Source organism: Myxocyprinus asiaticus, chromosome 14, assembly GCF_019703515.2.
Source record: "Myxocyprinus asiaticus isolate MX2 ecotype Aquarium Trade chromosome 14, UBuf_Myxa_2, whole genome shotgun sequence".
Lineage (NCBI taxonomy): Eukaryota > Metazoa > Chordata > Actinopteri > Cypriniformes > Catostomidae > Myxocyprinus > Myxocyprinus asiaticus.
The window spans coordinates 28026269-28048706 of NC_059357.1; the positions used below are offsets into that span (position 1 = coordinate 28026269).

Genomic DNA, 22438 nt, shown 5'->3' on the forward strand with positions numbered 1-22438 from the left:
TTACCACTGAGCTACACAGGCCCCCAGTCCCATGGTGTTTTTACTGCGTATTGTTTGTACAGTTTGTACAGATGAACGTGGTACCTTCAGGCATTTGGAAATTGCTCCCAATGATGAACCTGACTTGTGGAGGTCCACAGTTTGTTTTTCTGAGGTCTTGGCTGATTTCTTTAGATTTTCCCATAATGTCAAGCAAAGAGGCACTGAAGGTAGGCCTTAAAATACATCCACAGGTACACCTCCAATTCAGTACACCTCCTATCAGAAGCTAACTGGCTAATTGTCTAAAGGCTTGAAATCATTTTCTGGAATTTTCCAAGCTGCTTAAAGGCACAGTTAACTTAGTGTATGTAAACTTCTAAACCACTAGAACTGTGATATAGTCAATTAAAAGTGAAACAATCTGTTTATAAACAATTGTTGGAAAAATTACTCATGTCTTGTACAAAGTAGATGTCCTGAACGACTTGCCAAAACTATAGTTTGCTAATATTAAATCTGTGGAGTGGTTAAAAAATGAGTTTTAATGACTTCAGCCTAAGTGCATGTAAACTTCTGACTTCAATTGTGTATGTGTGTGTGTATGTGTATATATATATATATATATAAATATTTAACCCTCATGTTGTCTTGCGGTCATTTTGACCCGAAGAGGATTTTCTTTTGCCTGAAAATGCTAGATAATGTTATCATATTGGACTAAAACTTTCTGACTTTGTTCACACAGGGTATCAAAATATCCCCCCCAAAAATTGAAATTTGTGTGTGTGTGTTTTTTTCACTTTGTTACACTTGTGGTCTTCCCAGTCAAAAATGACAGGCCTACAAAAATTGCTTATACATCTCTCAATGTGTTATATTATCACCAAAAAAAAAAAAAGTTTTGTATTTCTTTTTTGGAACTTACTGATTGTAGGCTTCATTGACCTGAGCTTATGCACCTAATTTTGGAGTGGAAAAAAAGCATTATTTGTGGATCATTTTGGCAATATTAAATAAAATATGAAAACATTCTGTACTATTTATCACACAAGTGTGCTTTAATGTTTAACCAGGAACTTTTGTTTTTAAATGCTTTTATTTAGTAAACAAGTGCACAAAGTCACTCTTGTGGTCTTCCCGGTATATTTAATGTAAACATTAGCAAGCTAGCAAGATAAATTAGCAATAACAACTCATCGACTGTAACTGCCATGATGTCCCGAGTGGTCTCTCCACTAACAGCGGGACGATGTCCCAGCACACCATCTATGAAAGTTTACCGAATCATGGAAAGTCATTTCTTTGGGCACCACTTTGTCCAATGTGCATTTCAATGGATTTGTACTGTACCCGCATTTTATTATAAATTTTTTCCCTGAACCTGTACCGTTGTGAGCTGGATACATATCCTGACAAGTTCGGCGAAACTGCGCCTTTGACATTGTACCTGCCTCAGTCCCCAGTTGACCTTGTTTGGCACAAGGGTAATCAGCGGGCCAAAGGCAGTGACAGTGGGAATGAAACTGGCCCTGGCACGCACTAGCACGCACTTGTTTGTCCTGATAGTGGAAACGCGGCTAATGTTTACTAATATACAGAAGCTTTCCCACAGCTAAGGTATATAATGTAAATCATCATAGGCCTTGCTCATCATTCAGTTTGTGGCAGCACAGTGGTCAAGCGATTCTCTGTGCATGAAGCTCTGGATCACATCCTTGATCATGATACTAGAACACTTGCCATGGTTCATTTCAAAATATAAGTATTGTTTTTTGTGATCTTCCCCATTCATTTTCAATGGCCAGTCATTTTTGACCGGGAACACCACGTGTGACCTTGTGCCATTTTTTTTTTTTTTTTACAAAATAAAAGTGCTTCAACACAAACTTCCCTGTTAAACATTAAAGCACACTAGTGTGATATATAGTACAGCATGTTTTCATATTTCATTTAATATTGCCAAAATTATCCACAAATAATGCTTTTTTTCACGCAAAAATCGAAGGTGCATAAGCTCAGGTCAAAGGAAGCCTACGATCAATAAGTTCTAAAAAGAAATACAAAACCAGTCCTTATTAAAAGAAAACAATTTGACAAAAAGATCTAATCCAATATTTGATGATAATATAGCATAATGAGAGACTTATAAGCAATGTTTAATAGGCTGGTCATTTTTTACAGGGAAGACCACAAGTGTGACTTTGTGCAATTATTTACTAAATAAACGTTTTTTTCAAAACAAACTTACTGTTCAAACATTAAAGCACACTAGTGTGATATATAGTACATTATGTTTTCATATTTTATTTAATATTGCTAAAATTATCTACAAATAATTATTTTTTTCTCTCTAAAATTAGGTGAATAAGCTCAGGTCAAGGAGGCCTACGATCAATAAGTTCCAAACAAAAATATAAAACCTGTCCTAATTGAAAGAAATTGAGTTGACAAAAATATATAATCCAATTTTTGGTGATTATAAAGCATAATGAGAGATTTAGAAGCAATTTTTAAAAGGCTGGTCATTTTTTACCTTGAAGACCACAAGTGTGACTTTGTGCAATTATTTACTTAATAAAAGCATTTCAAAACAAACTTCCTGGTTAAACATTAAAGCACACTAGTGTGATAAATAGTACAGATTTTTTTTTTTTCATATTTTATTTAATACTGCCAATATTATCCACAAATAATGCTTTTTTTCATTCAAAAATTAGGTGCATAAGCTCAGGTCAATGAGGTCTATGATCAGTAAGTTCTAAAAAGAAATACAAAACCTGTGCTAATTTAAAGAAAACAAGTTGACTAAAAGATCTAATCCAATTTTTGGTGATAATATAGCATAACGAGAGATGTATAAGCAATTTTTAATAGGCCGGTCATTTTTGACCGTAAAGACCAAATTAGGTAAAAAATTTAAAGACAGCACAAGGGTTGAGTAAGTTTGGGGAGTGGCATCATGTTGGGTTAAGTGACTGTTTGTGCCCCACCAGAAATAATGAGCCTGAGACGCCACTGGATGTGTTGCTCTCTTTAGTGAGTGTGTATATGTTTGGAGCACAATATATTTAACAGAGTGAATTGTGAATTACAGTTTTTTAATTACTTTTATGTTCATATGTTGGGTTAGGGTTGTTCATATACTTCAAACCCCATGAGTGTTTGTTCACATTGGGTCACAGGCATGCTCAGAGCTATTTATACCTCTGTATGAATATGGGACTTATGGTGCATTGTGTGTGCATGTGTGTGGTACAGGGCTGGCATTGATGCTTGAAATGTAAGGTGGACAGTATGTAATGTGTCTTGTCACTGGCAGGCGTTGAGGTCACGTGACCGAGCACTGATACAGAGTATGGATGAGTTTGTCAGAGACACATATTAGGCATAGTGTGGGGTTATATGCATATTGCCTTTAGCCAAGCAAAAGACCACATCAAGGATGGACATTACACTGTTGATATATGCATGAACATTTCATTGTGCAATTCCACAGAGTTAAAGACAGTGGAGGCAAAGAACAATGAATATAAGAGCCACATTTCTGTTTTCTTGTAATTAGTAAACACAATAAAGATTATATTCTGTTCAATTCAATTAAACTCTATTAGAGTAGAGCAGCCATGCCAAAAGTAAAATACTGTAGAATGGAATGGAATAGAATAGATGTGTTATATTTTACTCTGTTCTGGTGTGTCCTATTCTGTTCTATTATTTTCAATTCTATCATATCCTTATGTACTTTCTCATACACAAATGTATGAAATAAAGAAGAATAGAGAATTTGCCTAGAATAGAATAGAAATAAAATGAAACAGATCTATTCTATTCTATTCTATTCTGGAAAAGTAGAGTTATATTTCCTATAACAGAATATAACAGATGTGTTCTGTTCTATTCTATTTTGAAAGAGAAAGTAGAGAAATCTAGCCTAGAATAGAACAGATCTATTCTATTCTATTGTGATTTCACTTGTCATACCAGTCTTTAACCATACATTTCCACCTTAAGAGTTCAATTTTGGTTGCAGTGGCACCTTATTAACAGGGTGAAAGAAGTGTGAAAAACTGAGTCACATCTATTTGCCTTTAACTATCTGTCCCTCCCCACAGCTCTGCTGTCAAAGCCACTGTGAGTCAGGGGAAAGAAAAGCAGTGAAATCCTAGCTTTAATTCACCCATGCACATCAGTGATTCAAACGGGTGGCTGCTGGTATATCTGCTGCAGTGCAAAGAGGTTTCGATTCACCTCCTCCTGTTTTCTCTTTTCTTTAAGACTCCTGTGCCATCTTGTTCTCTGCTTTCCATCTCTCATCCTCTCCTTCTTTCCTGTGGGATATGAGGAAGAATGACAGGTTTGATCTGGCAGCTCTTTAGTTTACAGGACACACACACACACACACACACACACACACACACACACACACATGTTGGTACTCCTATCATTATGTTGGCTCTCCAAAGACATAATGTTTTTTATACTGTACAAACTATATATTCTATCCCCTAACCTTACACCTACACCTACCCCTAAACCTAACCCTCACAGAAACCTTTTGGCACTTTTACATGCACACTAGGGGTGTCCTCATAAACCACATTTATAGCATAAAACCCTCGTAATTACTAGTGTGTAACCTAAAAGAATTTCCTTGCAAACCACAAAAACCAACTCAAAAACAAATGCCGAAGAATGTTCAGGCATTTTTTGGGTCTAAAAGAGACACTCAAAAGGCTATTTGAATAATAGGTTTTTCACTTCAATCGTGGAGGTGCTTTTAAAGATTGCTTTGTTTTTGTCTCGCAATCTGCTTTAAAAGCTGGTGGACACTGAATTTTTAAGATGGTCTGGCCTTTTGCTTAACATAACGTCTATCAGCATTAATATTAGCATTTTAAAGGGCTCTTCAGACTCATGCAAGCATCCCATCACTTAACATCCTACTCAAATTAAGTAACTTTATCCACTTATTTGATTAAGATAATCAGCGCAGCCCACTGTTATTTTATATGAATGTCTGTATTTGGCTGTGTTTTTCTGCAATGCTTGTCTCCTTCTTGAACTCAGTAATCTGTCTTTTCAAGCTTAAGACAAAGAGACAGGAGTAAAAGAAAAACACCATTGCCTCGAGTGAATTAAAAAAGCAGAAGAAAGCACAAGAATATTTGTGCTCCAACACAGACTGTTGGAAAACAGTGTAACCCCATTCATGCCACAATACCCCAAACCTTCCAAGGGACCCCACAGCATGAGCAAGGTGGTTTTGTACTGTGGATTGTGAATTTTAGTTACAAGTTCAATTTTAGTTGAGCAGGTTTTTTTTTGTTGTTGTTTTTTTTTTTTTTTTGCCAATTGTATAAGTCCTTGGGGAACCAAACATCAGAGCAACAGTCAAAGGAATGTTTGACATGTATGAAAAAGGGAGGTGATGTGGTTGACTGTTTCTACGGTTCCATCAACATTACAGTTCACATACAGTATGTGTGTTTTTCTCTGTTATGATGGCAACCCACCACTATATCTCAACCCCAGCACCTGTGTTCAAAATACATTGTGAGATGAACTTAGGGCTTATCCACCTTTTAACAAAAAAAAAAAAAAAATTAAAAAAAAATAAATAGGCTATATGGTTTAATAGGAATAGTTATCCAAAAATGAAAAGTCTGTCATCATGGACTCACCATCATGTCTTTCAAAACCCCTAAGACTTTCTTTTTTTCTTTTGGGGAACACAAAATAAGTTATTTATGCAGAAACAGAATGTCTACAATGCTGCTATTTTTCGTAGAATGAAATTAAATGGTGACCACGGCTTTCAAGCAAGTTCCTTTTTGGAACTTTACAGCCCCTGGTCCCCATCCAATTTTCATTTGCTTGGACATGTTACTTGGTAAGTAAATGATGGCATAATTTTCATTTTTGGGTGAACTTCTGTATATCCTGTATATGTGTACCCCCTTAGATTTTTGAGGATTTTGAATGGATTATTTAAAATTCCAAAAATGTATTTGTACCTTCAATAATTAAATTAAATGATTACTGCATGTAGAAAAGAATGTCAGTGGCAGAAATCTTTATTCACATGTCTAAATTTTGTCAGTCCAATCGAGTCACATGTTCCGCTTTAGGCAACGCCCTGTGGCTGCTTCAGAGATCAGGTTCACGGGGAAGGTCCAGCACCAAATGAAAACGTGTTGTTATGGTGATAAAAACTAATTAACTGCATCAAATTCAGTGCAATTTATGTTTGCAAACTACATTTGATCTCTGTGGTGTGAAAGAGTCAATCAGGTTTTTTCATAGTCTAATATACTGTAGATTATGCCTATGTTTTTGTTTAATCAGTCGCTGTTCATTTCCTTTGGTGCTGAAATTAATTTGACAGGTTTTACGGTGTCTTTACACTTAAAGACACCACAAAGATCGTAAAAAAGTGACGTAAAGCCGCCTGTGGATATCAGTAATGCACTCTACTTCAAAAAACAAAACAAAAAAACAAAAGTGAGTGTGATACTGTAAATAAATAAATAGGTGCATGACACCCCTGCCAGGCAACATTAGATTGATATATATGGGGATGGAGGTTTTGGGGGTTTTAGGTTAGTCCTAAAAAAGAAGCAGTAGGTAAGTAGAGTTTTTGGCAGGGATGTTTGTGTGTGAGCAGGTATATTCTGTATATACAGTTGAAGTCAGAGGTTTACATACACCTTAGCCAAATACATTTAAACTAAGTTTTTCACAATTCCTGTCATTTAATCGTAGAAAACATTGCCTGTCTTAGGTCAGTTAGGATCACTACTTTATTTTAAGAATGTGAAATGTCAGAATAATAGTAGAGAGAATGATTTATTTCAGCTTTTATTTCTTTCATCACATTCCCAGTAGGTCAGAAGTTTACATACACTTTGTTAGTATTTGGTAGCATTGCCTTTAAATTGTTTAACTTGGGTCAAACATTTTGGGTAGCCTTCCACAAGCTTCTCACAATAAGTTGCTAGAATTTTGGCCCATTCCTCCAGACAGAACTGGTGTAACTGAGACAGGTTTGTAGGCCTCCTTGCTCGCACACGCTTTTTCAGTTCTGCCCACAAATTTTCTATTGGGTTGAGGTCAGGGCTTTGTGATGGCCACTCCAGTACCTTGACTTTGTTGTCCTTAAGCCATTTTGCCACAACTTTGGGGGTATGCTTGGGGTCATTGTCTATTTGGAAGACCAATTTGCGACCAAGCTTTAACTTCCTGACTGATGTCTTGAGATGATGCTTCAATATATCAACATAATTTTCCTTCCTCATGATGCCATCTATTTTGTGAAGTGCATCAGTCCCTCCTGCAGCAAAGCACCCCCACAACATGATGTTGCCACCCCCACGCTTCACGGTTGGGATGGTGGTCTTTGGCTTGCAAGCCTCACCCTTTTTCCTCCAAACATAACGATGGTCATTATGGCCAAACAGTTCAATTTTTGTTTCATCAGATCAGAGAACACTTCTCCAAACTGTAAGATCTTTGTCCCCATTTGCACTTGCAAACTGTAGTCTGGATTTTTTTATGGCGGTTTTGGAGCAGTGGCTTCTTTCTTGCTGAGCAGCTTTTCAGGTTATGTCGCTATATGACTCGTTTTACTCTGGCTATAAATACTTGTCTATCTGTTTCCTCCAGCATCTTCACAAGGTCCTTTGCTGTTGTTCTGGGATTGACTTGCACTTTTTACACCAAACTACGTTCATCTCTAGCAGACAGATTGCGTCTCCTTCCTGAGTGGTATGATGGTTGCGTGATCCCATGGTGTTTATACTTGTGTACTATTGTTTGTACAGATGAACGTGGTACCTTCAGGCATTTGGAAATTGCTCCCAAGGAGGAACCAGACTTGTGGAGGTCCAAATTTTTTTTCTGAGGTCTTGGCTAATTTCTTTTGATTTTCCCATGATGTCAAGCAAAAAGGCACTGAGTTTGAAGGTAAGCCTTAAAGTACATCCACAGGTACACTTCCAATTCAGTACACCTCCTATCAGAAGCTAATTGGCTAACTGTCTAAAGGCTTGACATCATTTTCTGGAATTTTCCAAGCTGCTTAAAGGCACAGTTAACTTAGTGTATGTAAACTTCTGACCCACTGGAATTGTGATATAGTCAATTAAAAGTGAAACAATCAGTCTGTAAACAATTGTTGGCAAAATTACTTGTGTCATGCACAAAGCAGATGTCCTAAACGACTTGCCAAAACTATAGTTTGCTAATATTAAATCTGTGGAGTGGTTAAAAAATTAGTTTTAATGACATCAACCTAAGTGTATGTAAACTTCTGACTTCAACTGTAGGTATTTAGTGTGATAAGATTACATGGTGGAAGTGCTCCTTGTGGGCTGAAAGAGAGTTGAGGAGACACTTAATTGTGTTTCTCCAGAAACCTTGTTTGGGTGAAGTTTGTGTTTCCATATGTGTGTGTAGGTGGGACGGTCTGATTTCAAATGTATGTTTATATTCTCCTTTTTTCTGAGGCAGAAATGTGTGCAAAAGTGAATGTATGCATAAAAATGTGTTTGTATAAGGAGGTTAAAGTCAGTGTGAATCTTTGCTCAGAACACATTTTACTTCTGTGAAACAGGATATTCAGTGTAAAAAAATACAAATAAATCATAGGACAATACTTGATTTTATTCTTGTGGAATTGTATGGATTATTAAAAGTAGGCATTCCATACCAGAATGGAGCTCTTAATGCCAGTTTGCTTAACAAAATGCCTAAATAGCCATATGGCTATTGATTAACATTATCTGATAGCCTGCACAGTAAGTGACATCAATGGAAAAGTAAAGCTGTTTCACAGGAAGAGCAAGTTATTACATTTTTTTTTTTTTTTTTTTTTAAGAGTTTAAGAAAACAAAAACACTAGAATAATGTGCACCATTGAATTGTTCACAATAAGACCAGGAATATCCATTAAGAAAGTAAATAAGGTACATTTCATGTTGACTTGAAACAAGTTTTTACTACATCATTAGAAAAAACATTTTGTTATCAGGTCAACAAAATAAGCAATTAGCAAACTGTTGATCTGTTACTTTTTTATGCTGTAATCAATAGGAGCAAATAATATATCAACTAGCCATACCAGTTACTGGATGTATCATACATTAAAGCATTAATGAAGTTGATCGACAATCCAATACAAATGACTAATCCAGGGCCATTGGCTCTGCCACAATTTATCATCCCATCACTGTGAAAAAAAAACAAAAAAAAAAACATGCTATTGCTGTTTGACCCATGCAAATCAAACATATTTTCGAAGCTTCCACTGTGACCATCAAGTTTCATCTATGAGTGCGTGAATGTACATTTTTGGTGAATCTGTGCTGTTTGTAAGAGAAAATACAAGACCAGGAGAAAGAGAGAAATAAGAGTGAGAAGTAAAAACAATGGAATGAGAGAGATAGAGAAAGATATAGTCTGTATGAGGACTATAAAATCTTTCCGCTTGGGTGCATTTGATGTAAGAATAATAGGCCCTGTCCAGCCAGCATTCCTTGTAACTACAGTTCAAACTCACCTAGCAACTCTAAAGATTCATCACACAGTTATTAAATAAATATTAACCTAATGGTCCATATTTACTTCAGTTTACTGATAAGTGGTATTCAGCTGATTCTTGATCAGATCTGGATTAGAATCTGTTCAAACAGCTGCAGAAAAATGTATTTAATTTGAAGTCTATCTAATTTGAAGTTCTAGGTAATTTGTGTTTTTGGGCAAAGATGTCTAAACGTGTACATATGTGTGTGAAACAACATCTCGTGACAAGTTGTTAAAATTCTGACGAGATGGCAAAATCATAAGATATTGTACTACTTGGCTTGTACAAAAAGGTCCCATAAAGGTCCCCATTCCCATAGAAACCAACCAATCAACAAACAAAATTCATACAGGCATCACATTTTTGCTCACCTCATATCCAACACTTTATTTTAAGAAAGGAAATGTCAGTGAACAAATTTAATTACTCATTCCATATTTATTTATGCAATACAAATGACTGATGTCATGATCCGTGGTAAACAAAATGTATTTTCCTATTAAAATCATTGTTAGGTTTACGGTTTGTGTAAGAGGTTTGCACTGTATGGCTAGGTTGATGTTTACATTAGCTGTTAAACTTTGGAAAATGTGTAATACCATCGTTTGTTGGTTCATTTATTTTTCTTTATGGGAGTAAGTCATATGTTTTTGTACAAGCCAACTGGTAAAATTTATTGTGATTTCACCATCTTGTACTATTATCACGACTGATGTCATGAGACCGGTTTGACTCTTGGAATGTATTCTAAGTGTTCTGAAGCCATAAGATAGCTTTGTGTGAGGAACAGATGGAATAACAGTCATTATTTACTGAAAATCTTGCCTGATAGCCGTGGTCACCATTCACCTTGAATGTATGGAGAAGAGCAGCTTGGGCATTCTGCTATAAATTTAAATTCCTTTTTTTTTTTTTTCACGAAGGAATGAATGTCATACATGTTTTGAAAGACATGAGGATCAGTAAACGATGACAGAATTTATATTTTTGGATGAACTATTCCTTTAAATACTTTTTTCTTTATCATTGGGATGGAATGATGGTTAGGTGGATGGAAAGTTTTTTCATTTTTTTTCACCATGTGCACCATGTTACAGAAATATTTTAAAGTACAGGAAGGTTCATCAGAACATACTTTGGCTGTATTTAGAGTCTTGAAATGCCTCCCCAGTTGAGCACAGTTCCCGTGCAGAATATGATCAGACCTACCCCTTGTTTAATGCTCTGCTGAACTCCAATGTTTTAAGTAATGGACATATTTACAGAAGGTTGTTGGTTTACATCCCATGAGGCTGATCTACAGCTGCCCTTTAGGGACACTCTTAGCGTAAACAATTTCTTCACTTTGTCCCCAGAGCAACACTATTAAGAAGAGAATTTGTGACACACACACACATAAACTCCTCACTAGCCCATGCTCTGTAGAAAAAAATATTCTTCACATTGGGGTTTCCTGCTCTTTTTCAGTTTGACATCTCCCTGTAAATCATCAGGCCTTGAATTTCTCTGGCTCTGTGAAAAGACACTGTTTATCAATTTAAATCATAGCTGAAATTGCATGATGCTTTGTAGGCATTTTCTTATCTCACCGCACCCTCCTTTTCTCTATGCTTTCCGTCTGTGTTTTATTTCACTGCTCTGAGCACTCATGCTTGTCAGAATCCCCACTCGGTCCTTGCCAGCCGTAAACACTCTCTCTCTCTCTACTTGCCAAGTGAGGAGTATTCCCCTCACACACAAAACAGCATGAATTTCTCCATCAATTTCAATATATTCTGTGCTATTATGGGTTTGATTGTGATGCAATTTATACAGTATAAAAAAAGTTAAAAGCATGCACATAGACATTTTACTTTCAATTTCCTTTTTCTATTTCCAGCTGTGCTTCTTCTGGCCTTGATTTTCTGTTTTCCAGATTGATTGTTTCTACAGTAATTTGTCTCGGACATTGGAAGGCACAGTCTACATTTTTATTTTTATTTTTTTATTTTTTTATTTTATTATTTTTTTTTATGTTAAATTGATGAAAATGATGATAACATGAGTGGCAATGATGGTGTTTGATTGCAGTCTCTCTCCCTAGTCTCGTCAAACCCCAGAGGGCGAGTTCCTGCCTTTGGATCAGTGTGAACTGGATGTGGGGTTTGGAACGGGTGCTGACCAGCTCTTCCTGGTCTCTCCTCTTACCATCTGCCACGAGATCAATCCCAAGAGCCCTTTCTTCGACCTGTCCCAGCGCTCACTCATGAACGAGCAGTTTGAGATTGTCGTCATCTTGGAGGGCATTGTGGAGACAACGGGTGGGTAACATCTTTCGAGCTGAATAATTTTTAAAGGGGGATGCAATATGTTTAAGAGGTCGCCAATGTTAGGGGGTCACCAGAGTTTCTTTTGCATACACCTCCATAAATAGGTAAAACTTGTGTATTATTTGAGCTGTAAAGTTGTTTAAATCATAATTTTTACAGTCATTTGAGAGTTTTAGGGTTTGCTGACAGTACATCATCATGACAATGAAGTTGTAAAATTGGCTCTAACTTTACAAAGAAAAGGTTAGTAACCGATTTTATTGCACTAAAATCATGTTAACACTATTATTGTTTATGTCTTATGGCTATCCTTTTGTAATAGTGAGTATTTTAACATTTACGGATTGGCCACATTCAATTTCATTGTAAATGCCTCACTGTAACACAGATTTAGCATTTTTTTAAAGAAAAGGAAAGACGAGTCGAAATAATTTTTTGTGGTAATTAACATTACCAAATTCTGTCGACTGAGCTTTTATTGAACCCGGAATATTCCTTTAACAGCATTTTATTTATAGTAAGTTTTATTTTTGCTTAGGCTAATACAGTTGCAACATTAATAGTTGTATACATTAACATAAGTTACAGTTAGTTACAGTTACTTCTCAAAAAGAACTAACTAACAATTAACAATAAATTAACATTAACAAAGATTAATAAATGCTATAAAAATATAGTTCCCCATCTGTCACTCACTCGATGTTGTGTCGATGTAGTGACACTAGGGGTCACTCTTGGGAGCCCCAAACACCTCTGATCTTTTTTTAAAAGGACAATGAGAGTTGGCGAGTGGAATTTGCTTGCCACTCCCCCGGACATACGGGTATAAAAGGAGCTGGTATGCAACCACTCATTCAGATTTTCTCTTCGGAGCCAAGCGGTTCTATTCATTGAGCTGAATTCATCCGCTGAGTTCTTTCACCTCTCTCTGCTGGATCTTACGGCGCATTTCAGCAGCTTCTCCCCCTCTGCATCTGTGGTTTGCAGAGAACGCCCCTGGGCGCTTCGGCAGAACATTTAAAAGAGTATATTCTAATAGAGTATATTTTCTTTCTGAATGAGCGGCACACACAGAACGTCTTTTTAAAGACACGTCTTTTTAAAGATGCCTTTCTGTTTGTGTGTTATTCCTGGTTGCGGTCGTTATCTCTCTGCTTCTGATGGCCATGATCGCTGTCTTACGTGGCGCTAAAAGAACTGCACGAGGGTAGTTCTGACCCGGGATTGATGCAGGAACTGTGCTTGGCGACTGACCTCGCTCTCCGGGTGACGAAGGTCACGGTGCGGTCTCTCGGGCAGACGATGTCCACCCTCGTAGTCCAGGAGCGCCACCTTTGGCTCAACTTGGTTGAGATGCGAGAGGCTTACAAGGCACGGTTCCTCGATGCCCCCATCTCCCAGGTTGGCATATTCGGCGACACCGTCGAGGACTTTGCCCAGCAGTTCTCGGCGGTGAAGCAGCAGACGGAGGCCATATGTCACATCCCCACGCTAAGGGAAGTGGGCATCCGCATCCTCAACTATCTTGATGACTGGCTGATCCTAGCTCACTCTCGAGAGTTACTGTGCGCACACAGGGACCACGTGCTTCGGCACCTCAGCTGACTGGGACTTCGAGTCAACTGGGAAAAGAGCAAGCCCTCCCTGGTTCAGAGCATCTCATTTCTCGGTTTGGAATTGGACTCAGTCTCGATGACAGTGCGCCTCATGAATGAGCGCAGGTCTCCAGGCGCGTCATGGTTACAACAGACCCCTCCAAGATGGGCTGGGGCACCGTATGCAATGGGCACACAGCCGCCGGCTCCTGGACTGGCCCATGGCTGCATTGGCACATCAACTGCCTAGAGTTGTTGGCAGTTCTGCTTGCCCTGCGGAGGTTTCGGCCATTGATCCAGGACAAGCACGTGTTGGTCCGGACGGACAACACAGCGAATGTAGCATACATCAACTGCCAAGGCGGTCTACACTCCCATTGCATGTCACAACTCGCCCGCCATCTCCTCCTCTGGAGTCAGCAGCGCCTCAAGTCCCTACGAGCCACTCACATCCCGGGCGACCTTAACACCGCAGCGGTTGAGCTGTCACATCAGGTTACCCTCAGGGGAGAGTGGAGACTCCACCTTCAGGTGGTCCAGCTGATTTGGAGTCGATTCGGTCGAGCACAGGTAGACCGGTTTGCTTCCCGGGAATCCTCCCACTGCCCGCTTTGGTACGCCCTGACCGAGGCACCTCTCGGTATAGACGCGTTGGCACATATCTGGCCCCCTGGACTAAGCAAGTATGCATTTCCCCCAGTGAGCCTACTTGCACAGACCCTGTGCAAGGTCAGGGAGGACAAGGAGCAAGTCATCCTAGTGGCACCCTACTGGCCCACCCAGACATGGTTCTCGGATCTCACGCTCCTCGCGACAGCTCTTCCTGACATTGTGTCCCTCTTGCCACAACACTGAACTACCTGCTCAAATGGCCGTACCTTATCTTGGCTCCTCAGCACAAAACTTGAATGAGTGGTTGCATACCAGCTCCTTTTATACCCGTATGTCCGTGGGAGTGGCATGCAAATTCCACTTGCCAATTCTCATTGGCCTTTTAAAAAAAGATCAGAGGTGTTTGGGGCTCCCAAGAGTGACCCCTAGTGTCACTACATCGACACAACGTCTCATTCCCTCCATCAGGGAATGGAGGTTACGAAAGTAACCATGACGTTTATTGTTATTTCATGATACCTAATGCATTAAGAGACCCAACAAAGCAGAATAACAACGTTTGTTTAAAGCAATTAAATAATATCTAATAATCATTAAATATGGGTAAAAACTACAAATAACAATAGATGACACTCTGAATTATATGACAGCAACACATTTGGTGGGACAAAACATTGCATATTAACTGTGACAGCTTGCTAAAAGCCACACAAAAAGGTAATGACTATTTGACACAATTGGTAACACTTTTTGAACAAATGTAGCAAATTTAAATGTATGCATTTAACCTGTAATATGTTTTTTCTTAACATGTTTTCTGATTGAAAAATGATAACATCTCCTGAAAATATCAGCATTCATAAATTTGAAAAAAAAAAAAAAAAAAAATCTAAGCATAGCAAAAATGCAATGCTGTGTATTAGTGGTCAAACTTTTTCCATATCCACACAATGGAACCTATTCAGTAAACCACATATAAATGATTCCAAATGGTTTTCAGCTGTTTTCTGTGCTGTTTCGTCATTAAAAAAATCTCTTTATGTTGGTATTTATGGTATATTAAATATACATCACATGGGTATTTTTTATTTTGATTATACCAGCAAAAACTGTATATCTTCAATATTAAAATCTCATTAGTTCCCTGTCTGTCACATGGCGCCACGGCACCTGGCATGTGACCATCACGCCACAGTGCCGTCAGACTTTCAGCCCTTGGTCGGACCTGCCGTTTCTATGGGCAGGTTTTCCCCTAGAGCAGGTCACGACAGACGCCTCGAACTCGGGCTGGGGTGCCGTGTGCAACAGGCAGGCAGTCTTGGGGCTCTGGATGGGGCCCGACTCCTTTGGCACATCAACTGCTTAGAGTTGCTGGTGGTGTTGCTGGCCCTGAGGAGGCTTCAGTCGTTGATTCAGGGCAAGCATGTGTTGGTCAGGACCGACAACACAGTGACCGTAGCATACATAAACCGCCATGGAGGTGTACGCTCACGTCGCATGTCGCAACTTGCCTGCTGCCTCCTCCTTTGGAGTCAGCATATGCGAGCCACTCACCTTCCAGGTATCCTCAACCGTGCAGCGGACGTGCTCTCACGGCAGGTAATGCTCCACGGGGAGTGGGGACACTACCCCCACGTAGTCCAGCTGGTTTTGGAGAGATTCAGGGTGGTGCAGGTAGACCTGTTCGCATCTCAAGAGTCCTCTCACTGCCCCCTTTGGTACTCCCTGTCCGAGACCCCTTGGCGTGGATGCCTTGGCACACAGCTGGCCTCGTGTATCTCCTCCAGTGAGCCTCATTGCACAGACTCTGTGCAAAGTCAGGGAGGACGAGCAGCAAGTCCTGTTCGTTGTGCCGTACTGGCCCAACCAGACTTGGTTCTCGGATCTGATGCTCCTGGCAGTAGCACCTCCCTGGCACATTCCCCTGAGGCAGGACCTTCTCAGGGGCAGGGCACGCTCCAGCACCCATGGCCAGACCTCTGGAATCTCCACGTCTGTCTCCTGGATGAGACGCGGTAGACCTAGCAGGTCTTCCGCCAGTGGTGGTAAATACGATCACTCAGGCCAGAGCCCCCTCTAAGAGGCCTCTATATGCCTTGAAGTGGTGTCTCTTCGCGAACTGGTGTTCTTCCCGTGGGGAAGACCCACAGAGATGTGCTGTCGGGTCTGTGCTGTCTTTCCTTCAGAAAGGGCTGGGGAGATGGCTGTCTCCCTCTACCCTGAAAGTGTATGTGGCTGCCATAGCAGCTTATCATGATACACTGGATGAGAGACCCTCACGACAGCGTGACCTGATCAACAGGTTCCTCAAGGGCACGAGGAGGTTGAATCCTCCTAGACCATGCCTGATTCCCTCTTGGGTTCTCTCTGTGGTCCTACCTGCCCTACAGGGAGCCCACCTTGAGGCCCTGGAGCAGGCCAAGCTCAGCACTTTGTCTCTGAAGGCAGCCCTCCTGGTGGCGCCCATTTTCATCAAGAGGGTGGGGGACCTGCAGGCCCTCTCTGTTACCAGCGAATGCCTGGAGTTCGGGCTGGCACACTCTCACGTGATCTTGAGACCCTGGCCCGGTTACGTGCACAAAGTTCTCACCACTCCCTTTCAGCACCAGATGGTGAACCTGCAAGCGCTCCTTTCAGAGGAGGAAGACCCGGTCTTGTCGTTGCTGTGTCCAGTTCGTGCCCTGCGTATCTATCTGGACCGCACGCAGAGTGTAAGACGCTCAAAGCAGCTCTTTGTCTGTTTTGGAGGACAGCAGAAGGGGAAAGCTGTCTCCAAGCAGAGTCTAGCCCATTGGATTGTGGATGCCATTTCTTTCGCATACCAATCTCAGGACTTGCTGTGCCCCTTGGGAGTCCGGACGCACTCCACTAGAGGTGTTGTGTCCTCCTGGGCACTGGCATGGGGGGGCCTCTCTAGCAGACATATGCAGAGCTGTGGGTTTGGCTACACCTAATACCTTTGTGAAGTTTTATAACCTATGCATAGACCCGGTTTCGACCCAAGTGTTACGCAGTAACAGCAGGTAGACCGGACGGCCAGTTGGGTGTATCACTTGCATTGCGCCTTTCCCTTTTTCAAAAGGTGATAATGTGTGCCTTTTTGTCCACAACAATCCGGTGAACCCCGGATGCCTCTTTAATTCTTAAGCACTGTTCGGTGATGAATTCGGCGGAGGAGTAAAGGCACCAGGCCCAGTACTTGTGGTATGCCCCTTTTCAGGTGAGCCCGTGTGCTCGGGCTCAGTGCTCCATGCATGGTGAGTCCCCCTTGGTAATCCCGTATGATGAGTTGCCACTGTTCGATTTCCCCTTAGGTGAACCCTGTGTTTCCCTTCACCAGAGCTTTCTCTGTCTTGGCCACTGTTGCTGCGTACCCTCTCTGTTGATAGGGTCCTCCGGTGGTATCATTCCATATGTGAACTTCCCCGTTAGTAAGTCCATGTGAGGTATTCTCCACATGTTAATCTCCCTCCGGTAGGATGTGGTCTCCATAGTGCTCCCCCTCCTGGAGAGGGAAGAGCACTTCCCAGCGTTATTCTAGAAAGTGCTCGGCGGGAAATTACTTAACAGCAATCAGGAAAGGCTCCGCCGATAGCCTCCTTGGGTAAGTGCCTCCTCCCCCTTAACGGGACTAGGGAGAAGCCTTACCTAACTCGCTGGAAGGTAATGACATGGTTGAGTGCTCGCTGCGAGGCATGCAGCAGCTTGCCCGTATCCACTCTTCCATACCTTGTGACACGGTTCAGCGCCTGTGGCATTTCCTATAGGAACCCCTAGTGTCACTGCATCGACACAATGTCAAGTGGGTGACAGACAGGGAACGTCTTGGTTACTGATGTAACCTCTGTTTCCTGATGGAGGGAACGAGACGTTGTGTCCCTCCTGCCGCAGTGCTGAACTGGCCACTGACATGGCCGGGACTCTCTATCGGCTCCTCAGCATAAATCTGAATGAGTGGTGCACGCCATCTCCTTTTATACCCGTATGTCCGGGGCAGAGAGTGGCATGCAAATTCCACTCGCCGATTCTCATTGGCCTTTTCTATTTTAAGCAAAGGTGATTGGGGCTCTGAAGATCGAACCCCTAGTGTCACTACATCGACACAACGTCTCGTTCCCTCCATCAGGGAACAGAGGTTACATCAGTAACCAAGACGTTTTAAATAGCCACATTTCTTAACTGTTCATTTATATATCCATACTGCTTGTAATAAATTATGTTTCATATACTTTTGTATTGAATTGTGAGAGGTAAACGTTAGAGCAAGTGCGCTATTGAGGATGATCACAAATTACAGTTTTTAGGACTGCTTTTTACTCTGCTAAAGCGCAGGTAAGACATGAACCTTGACACATAAAGAAAAAGGCAAGAGGTTTACGTCATATGCTGAGAGGCTGTGTATGCCAACGGACACAAACACGCAGAAAGGTAAAAGTTCCCAAACTACCTTAAAAGGACATTTATTGACAAAATATTATATGAGTAATATATTGATTAGGGATGGACTTTTTCAAAAAAATTGTCAAGTATTTTAACTTACAAAAAATGAGTAATCGAATAATTGTAAATTAAAATGTAAGATAAAAATAACAAATATGACAAGTATGTATAATTTATATATATATATTTTTTATTTACAAATGTTTCCAAAATAAGGTAACTTCAAAAAATTGTCAAAATAAGATAACTTCAACCAACTATGCTTATATTTGGGGGGGGATTAAATGAACAATCTGCATTAATAAAAATTAAAAAGTAAAAAACACATTTAAAATGCGCTCTGCCCGTGTCAAGTAATTTAATGCACATGCAGACATACTGGTCTGATAAGCTTCAGAGTTTCTTGTACCGCTTCAAAGTTTCCTTCCTTCCATTGGACTCAATTTTAACTGAAAGATTTGATGAGAGATTCAGAGGGAAAGTACAGTATTCAGTGCTATTACAGCAGGCAAATGCACAAAGAAAAATAAATTTGTGATATTTGAGTGGGGTTTTTAATAGTCCACTTGCTGGTGCAAAACGAGTACTAGATTTGTTGATTACTTAAGCACATCCCTAATATTGATATATTATATGAGTTTTAATGTGCTAGCTAGCATAATTGACCTCCCTGATGAAAAAGGCATGTAGAAAAATAATGTAGTTGAACCATCATTATCAAAATCATGAAGATACACTAAATATACACAATTATTTTATTAACTTTTATTAACTTCATCCAAATATTATCAAACTTGGCCAGCTACCTAGAAACAACTGAGCTGCCTTGGCAAATTGACAATTGTGAGTTGCCATGTACTAAAGCCATTCCACTAACATGGTTGAGCACATTTAGAAAACCGTGCTGAGAAATCCGGGCCAAGCACGGTTTATGATCATACCGTGCCAAAGCATGCTCAAGTGGAAATGCTACTGGAACTGTTCTTAACTGTGCTGAGAACTGTTCGACCAGATGATGGAAAAGTGCTTATGTGTTCCATCATTTATCAGATCTGACTGAACATTTCACTTTTCATTCTCTTTCATTTCTTATCTTGTAAACTATAATTACTATCCCTCTTCTTTCTCTATCATAGCCCTCAGTCTTGGCTTTGTCTTTGAATGGATGTAATGGCTACAGTCATGTCGGCAGGGTGACAAGTGGATTGTAAAAGAGTGGATTTCTGATTGAATTATCAGGCCAGTGCTATAGCCATGCTTTTAGCAGTGCCCTGTGCATAATAAGTACCTTTAGTCACATGCTTGTCAGTTTGATGTATGAGCTTCAAACCTCGCTCCAGTTCGATCCGTTCCTGGTGTCTTTCATGAAGGCAGAGACTGAGGGACTGAGTGGAAGGCAAGATGGGATTTTCTTTTTGAGGATATGAGAGGAGGAGGAAGAAGACAGCATTTCTTTTTATATTTGCTGAAATTAGAGTCTTTTACTACACATACAAACAGAAAATGTCTCCTTCTGCATTTGATTCTTTTTCCTATAATCTCTGTGATATTCTCATTTCATTTTTAATTGTACTTGATAAAGTGAGCATCACTATTACTATTGCTTGTACTTAGTGTTATGAAAATGAACAGATAGGTACAAAGACAGGGATGGTATTGTACAGTCTTGCCAGTGATGCTCATTATTACAGATGTTACAGCATGCACCAAACACAAAGCACACAAACACTCAACACGCACAAGCGCACACTTATCAAGCATATCATTGCATACCAGGGATGCTTTTTAAACCATTTATCCATTCACTCATTCTTTTATTCTGTGATATATTAATTTCTTGTCAGGCCAAAAAAAGGACAAACAGTCATGCAGTAGTTTAAACAATAAACCTTCCTGCTGATCGAGAGCTGAGCCCTGTCATGTACTCATAAGTGCTTATTGATCCACTGAAGACCTGGATACAGACAGAAATGTCAAGCTAATAATTTTAAACAAGCTGTGGTAAAAGACACAGCCCTATTTTCCGTTAAGAACATATTAAATGGTTTAGAAGATTACTAGCTCCACTTTGCACGAATACCTTACACTTTTAGAAAATGGGTCTTGTACTTCTCCATCATTTTGTGTCACTTTGACCAGGAAACACATTTTGAGTCTTATAGACTTAAGTAAAAAGGAAAGTCTCAGATTTCTAATGATATAATTATTATGTTTCTACTTTTACTTTAGTGCAAAAAACGTAATTTGTTTATGGCCCAAAGTTACTTAAAATGATGGAGCAGCTCACATACACCAATCAGCCACAACATTAAAACCACCTACCTAATACTGTGTAGGTCCCTCTCGTGCTGCCAAAATAGTGCCAACCAGCATCTCAGAATAGCATTTACAGAAATACTCAAACCAGCCCGTCTGGCACCAACAGACATGCCACAGTCCAAATCACTGAGATTACATTTTTTCCCCATTTTGATGGTTGATATGAACATTAACTGAAGCTCCTGACCCGTATCTGCTTTTATGCACTGCACTGCTGCCACTCGATTGACTGATTAGATAATCGCATGAATGATTGTTGGTGCCAGGAGGGCTGGTTTGAGTATTTCTGTAATTGCTGATCTCCTGGGATTTTCACACACAAAAGTCTCTAGAATTTACTCAGAATGGAGCCAAAAACAAAAAAAACATCTAGTGAGGGGCAGTTCTGCAGATGGAAATGCCTTGTTGATGAGAGAGGTCAACAGAGAATAGCCAGACTGGTTCGAACTGACAAAGTCTACAGTAACTCAGATAACCACTCTGTACAATTGTGGGGGACATACACAATATTAGGCAGGTGGTTTTAATGTTATGGCTGATCGGTGCATATTTACATACAGTATGTTCCCCTACAAGTGTAAATACATTTCCAAAACATACACATTATTATTTTGTTTTCATTCCTTCAAATGGTTTGAAATATAAGAGTAAGGGTAATAAAGTGCAATGCTGATGTATTTTGATCGTGGGAGATCAAGAGTTCAAAAGTCTGATTGCTTGGGGGAAGAAGCTATCATGGAGTCGGCTGGTGCGGGTCCTGATGCTGAAATACCGCCTACCTGATGGTAGCAATGAGAACAGCCCATGGCTCGGGTGGCTGGAGTCTCTGATGATCCTCCGAGCTTTTTTCACACCGCCTTGTATATATTTCCTGGAGGGAGGGAAGCTCACCTCCGATGATGTGTCTGGCAGTTCGCACCACCCTTTGCAGTGCTTTGCGGTTGTGGGTGGTGCTATTGCCGTACCAGGTGGAGATGCAGCCAGTCAGGATGCTCTCTACAGTGCAGGTGTAGAACCGTGTGAGGATGTGGCGGTTCATTCCAAACTTCCTCAGCCGTCTCAGGAAGAAGAGGCGCTGATGAGCCTTCTTCACAACGACTTCAGTGTGGATGGACCATGTGAGTTCCTCAGTGATGTGGACACCCAGGAACTTGAAGCTACTGACTCTCTCCACTGGTGCTTCATTGATGGTGATGGGACTGTGTTCTCGGTCTTTTCTTCTGAAGTCCACCACAAGCTCCTTTGTCTTACTGACGTTGAGGGAGAGGTTGTGCTCCCGACACCAGTGTGTCAGAGTGTGCACCTCCTCTCTGTAGGCTGTTTCATCATTGTCAGTGATCAGACCTACCACCGTCGTGTCATCAGCAAACTTAATGATGGCATTGTGTTGCCACACAGTCATGTGTGTACAAGGAATACAGTAGTGGGCTGAGAACACAGCCCTGTGGGGCTCCAGTGTTGAGGGTCAGTGATGAGGAGATGTTGCTGCCTATTCTAACCACCTGGCGTCTGCTTGACAGGAAGTCCAGGATCCAGCTGCACAGCGAGCTCTTTAAGCCCAGAGCCCGGAGTTTCTCATCAAGCTTGGAGGGCACTATGGT

The 22438-nt window shown here is 40.6% G+C and overlaps 1 protein-coding gene across 3 annotated transcripts in view; it reads left to right on the forward strand.

The window, feature by feature from the left end:
- The window catches only part of LOC127451836 (G protein-activated inward rectifier potassium channel 1-like), an 84687-nt gene that overhangs the window by 19330 nt on the left and 42919 nt on the right, over positions 1-22438 (forward strand). For all 3 annotated transcript variants that reach the window (XM_051716809.1, XM_051716808.1, XM_051716810.1), the window contains exon 2: positions 11646-11862. In XM_051716809.1, the coding sequence (XP_051572769.1) occupies positions 11646-11862 (217 nt within the window). The remainder of the gene's footprint in view (positions 1-11645; positions 11863-22438) is intronic.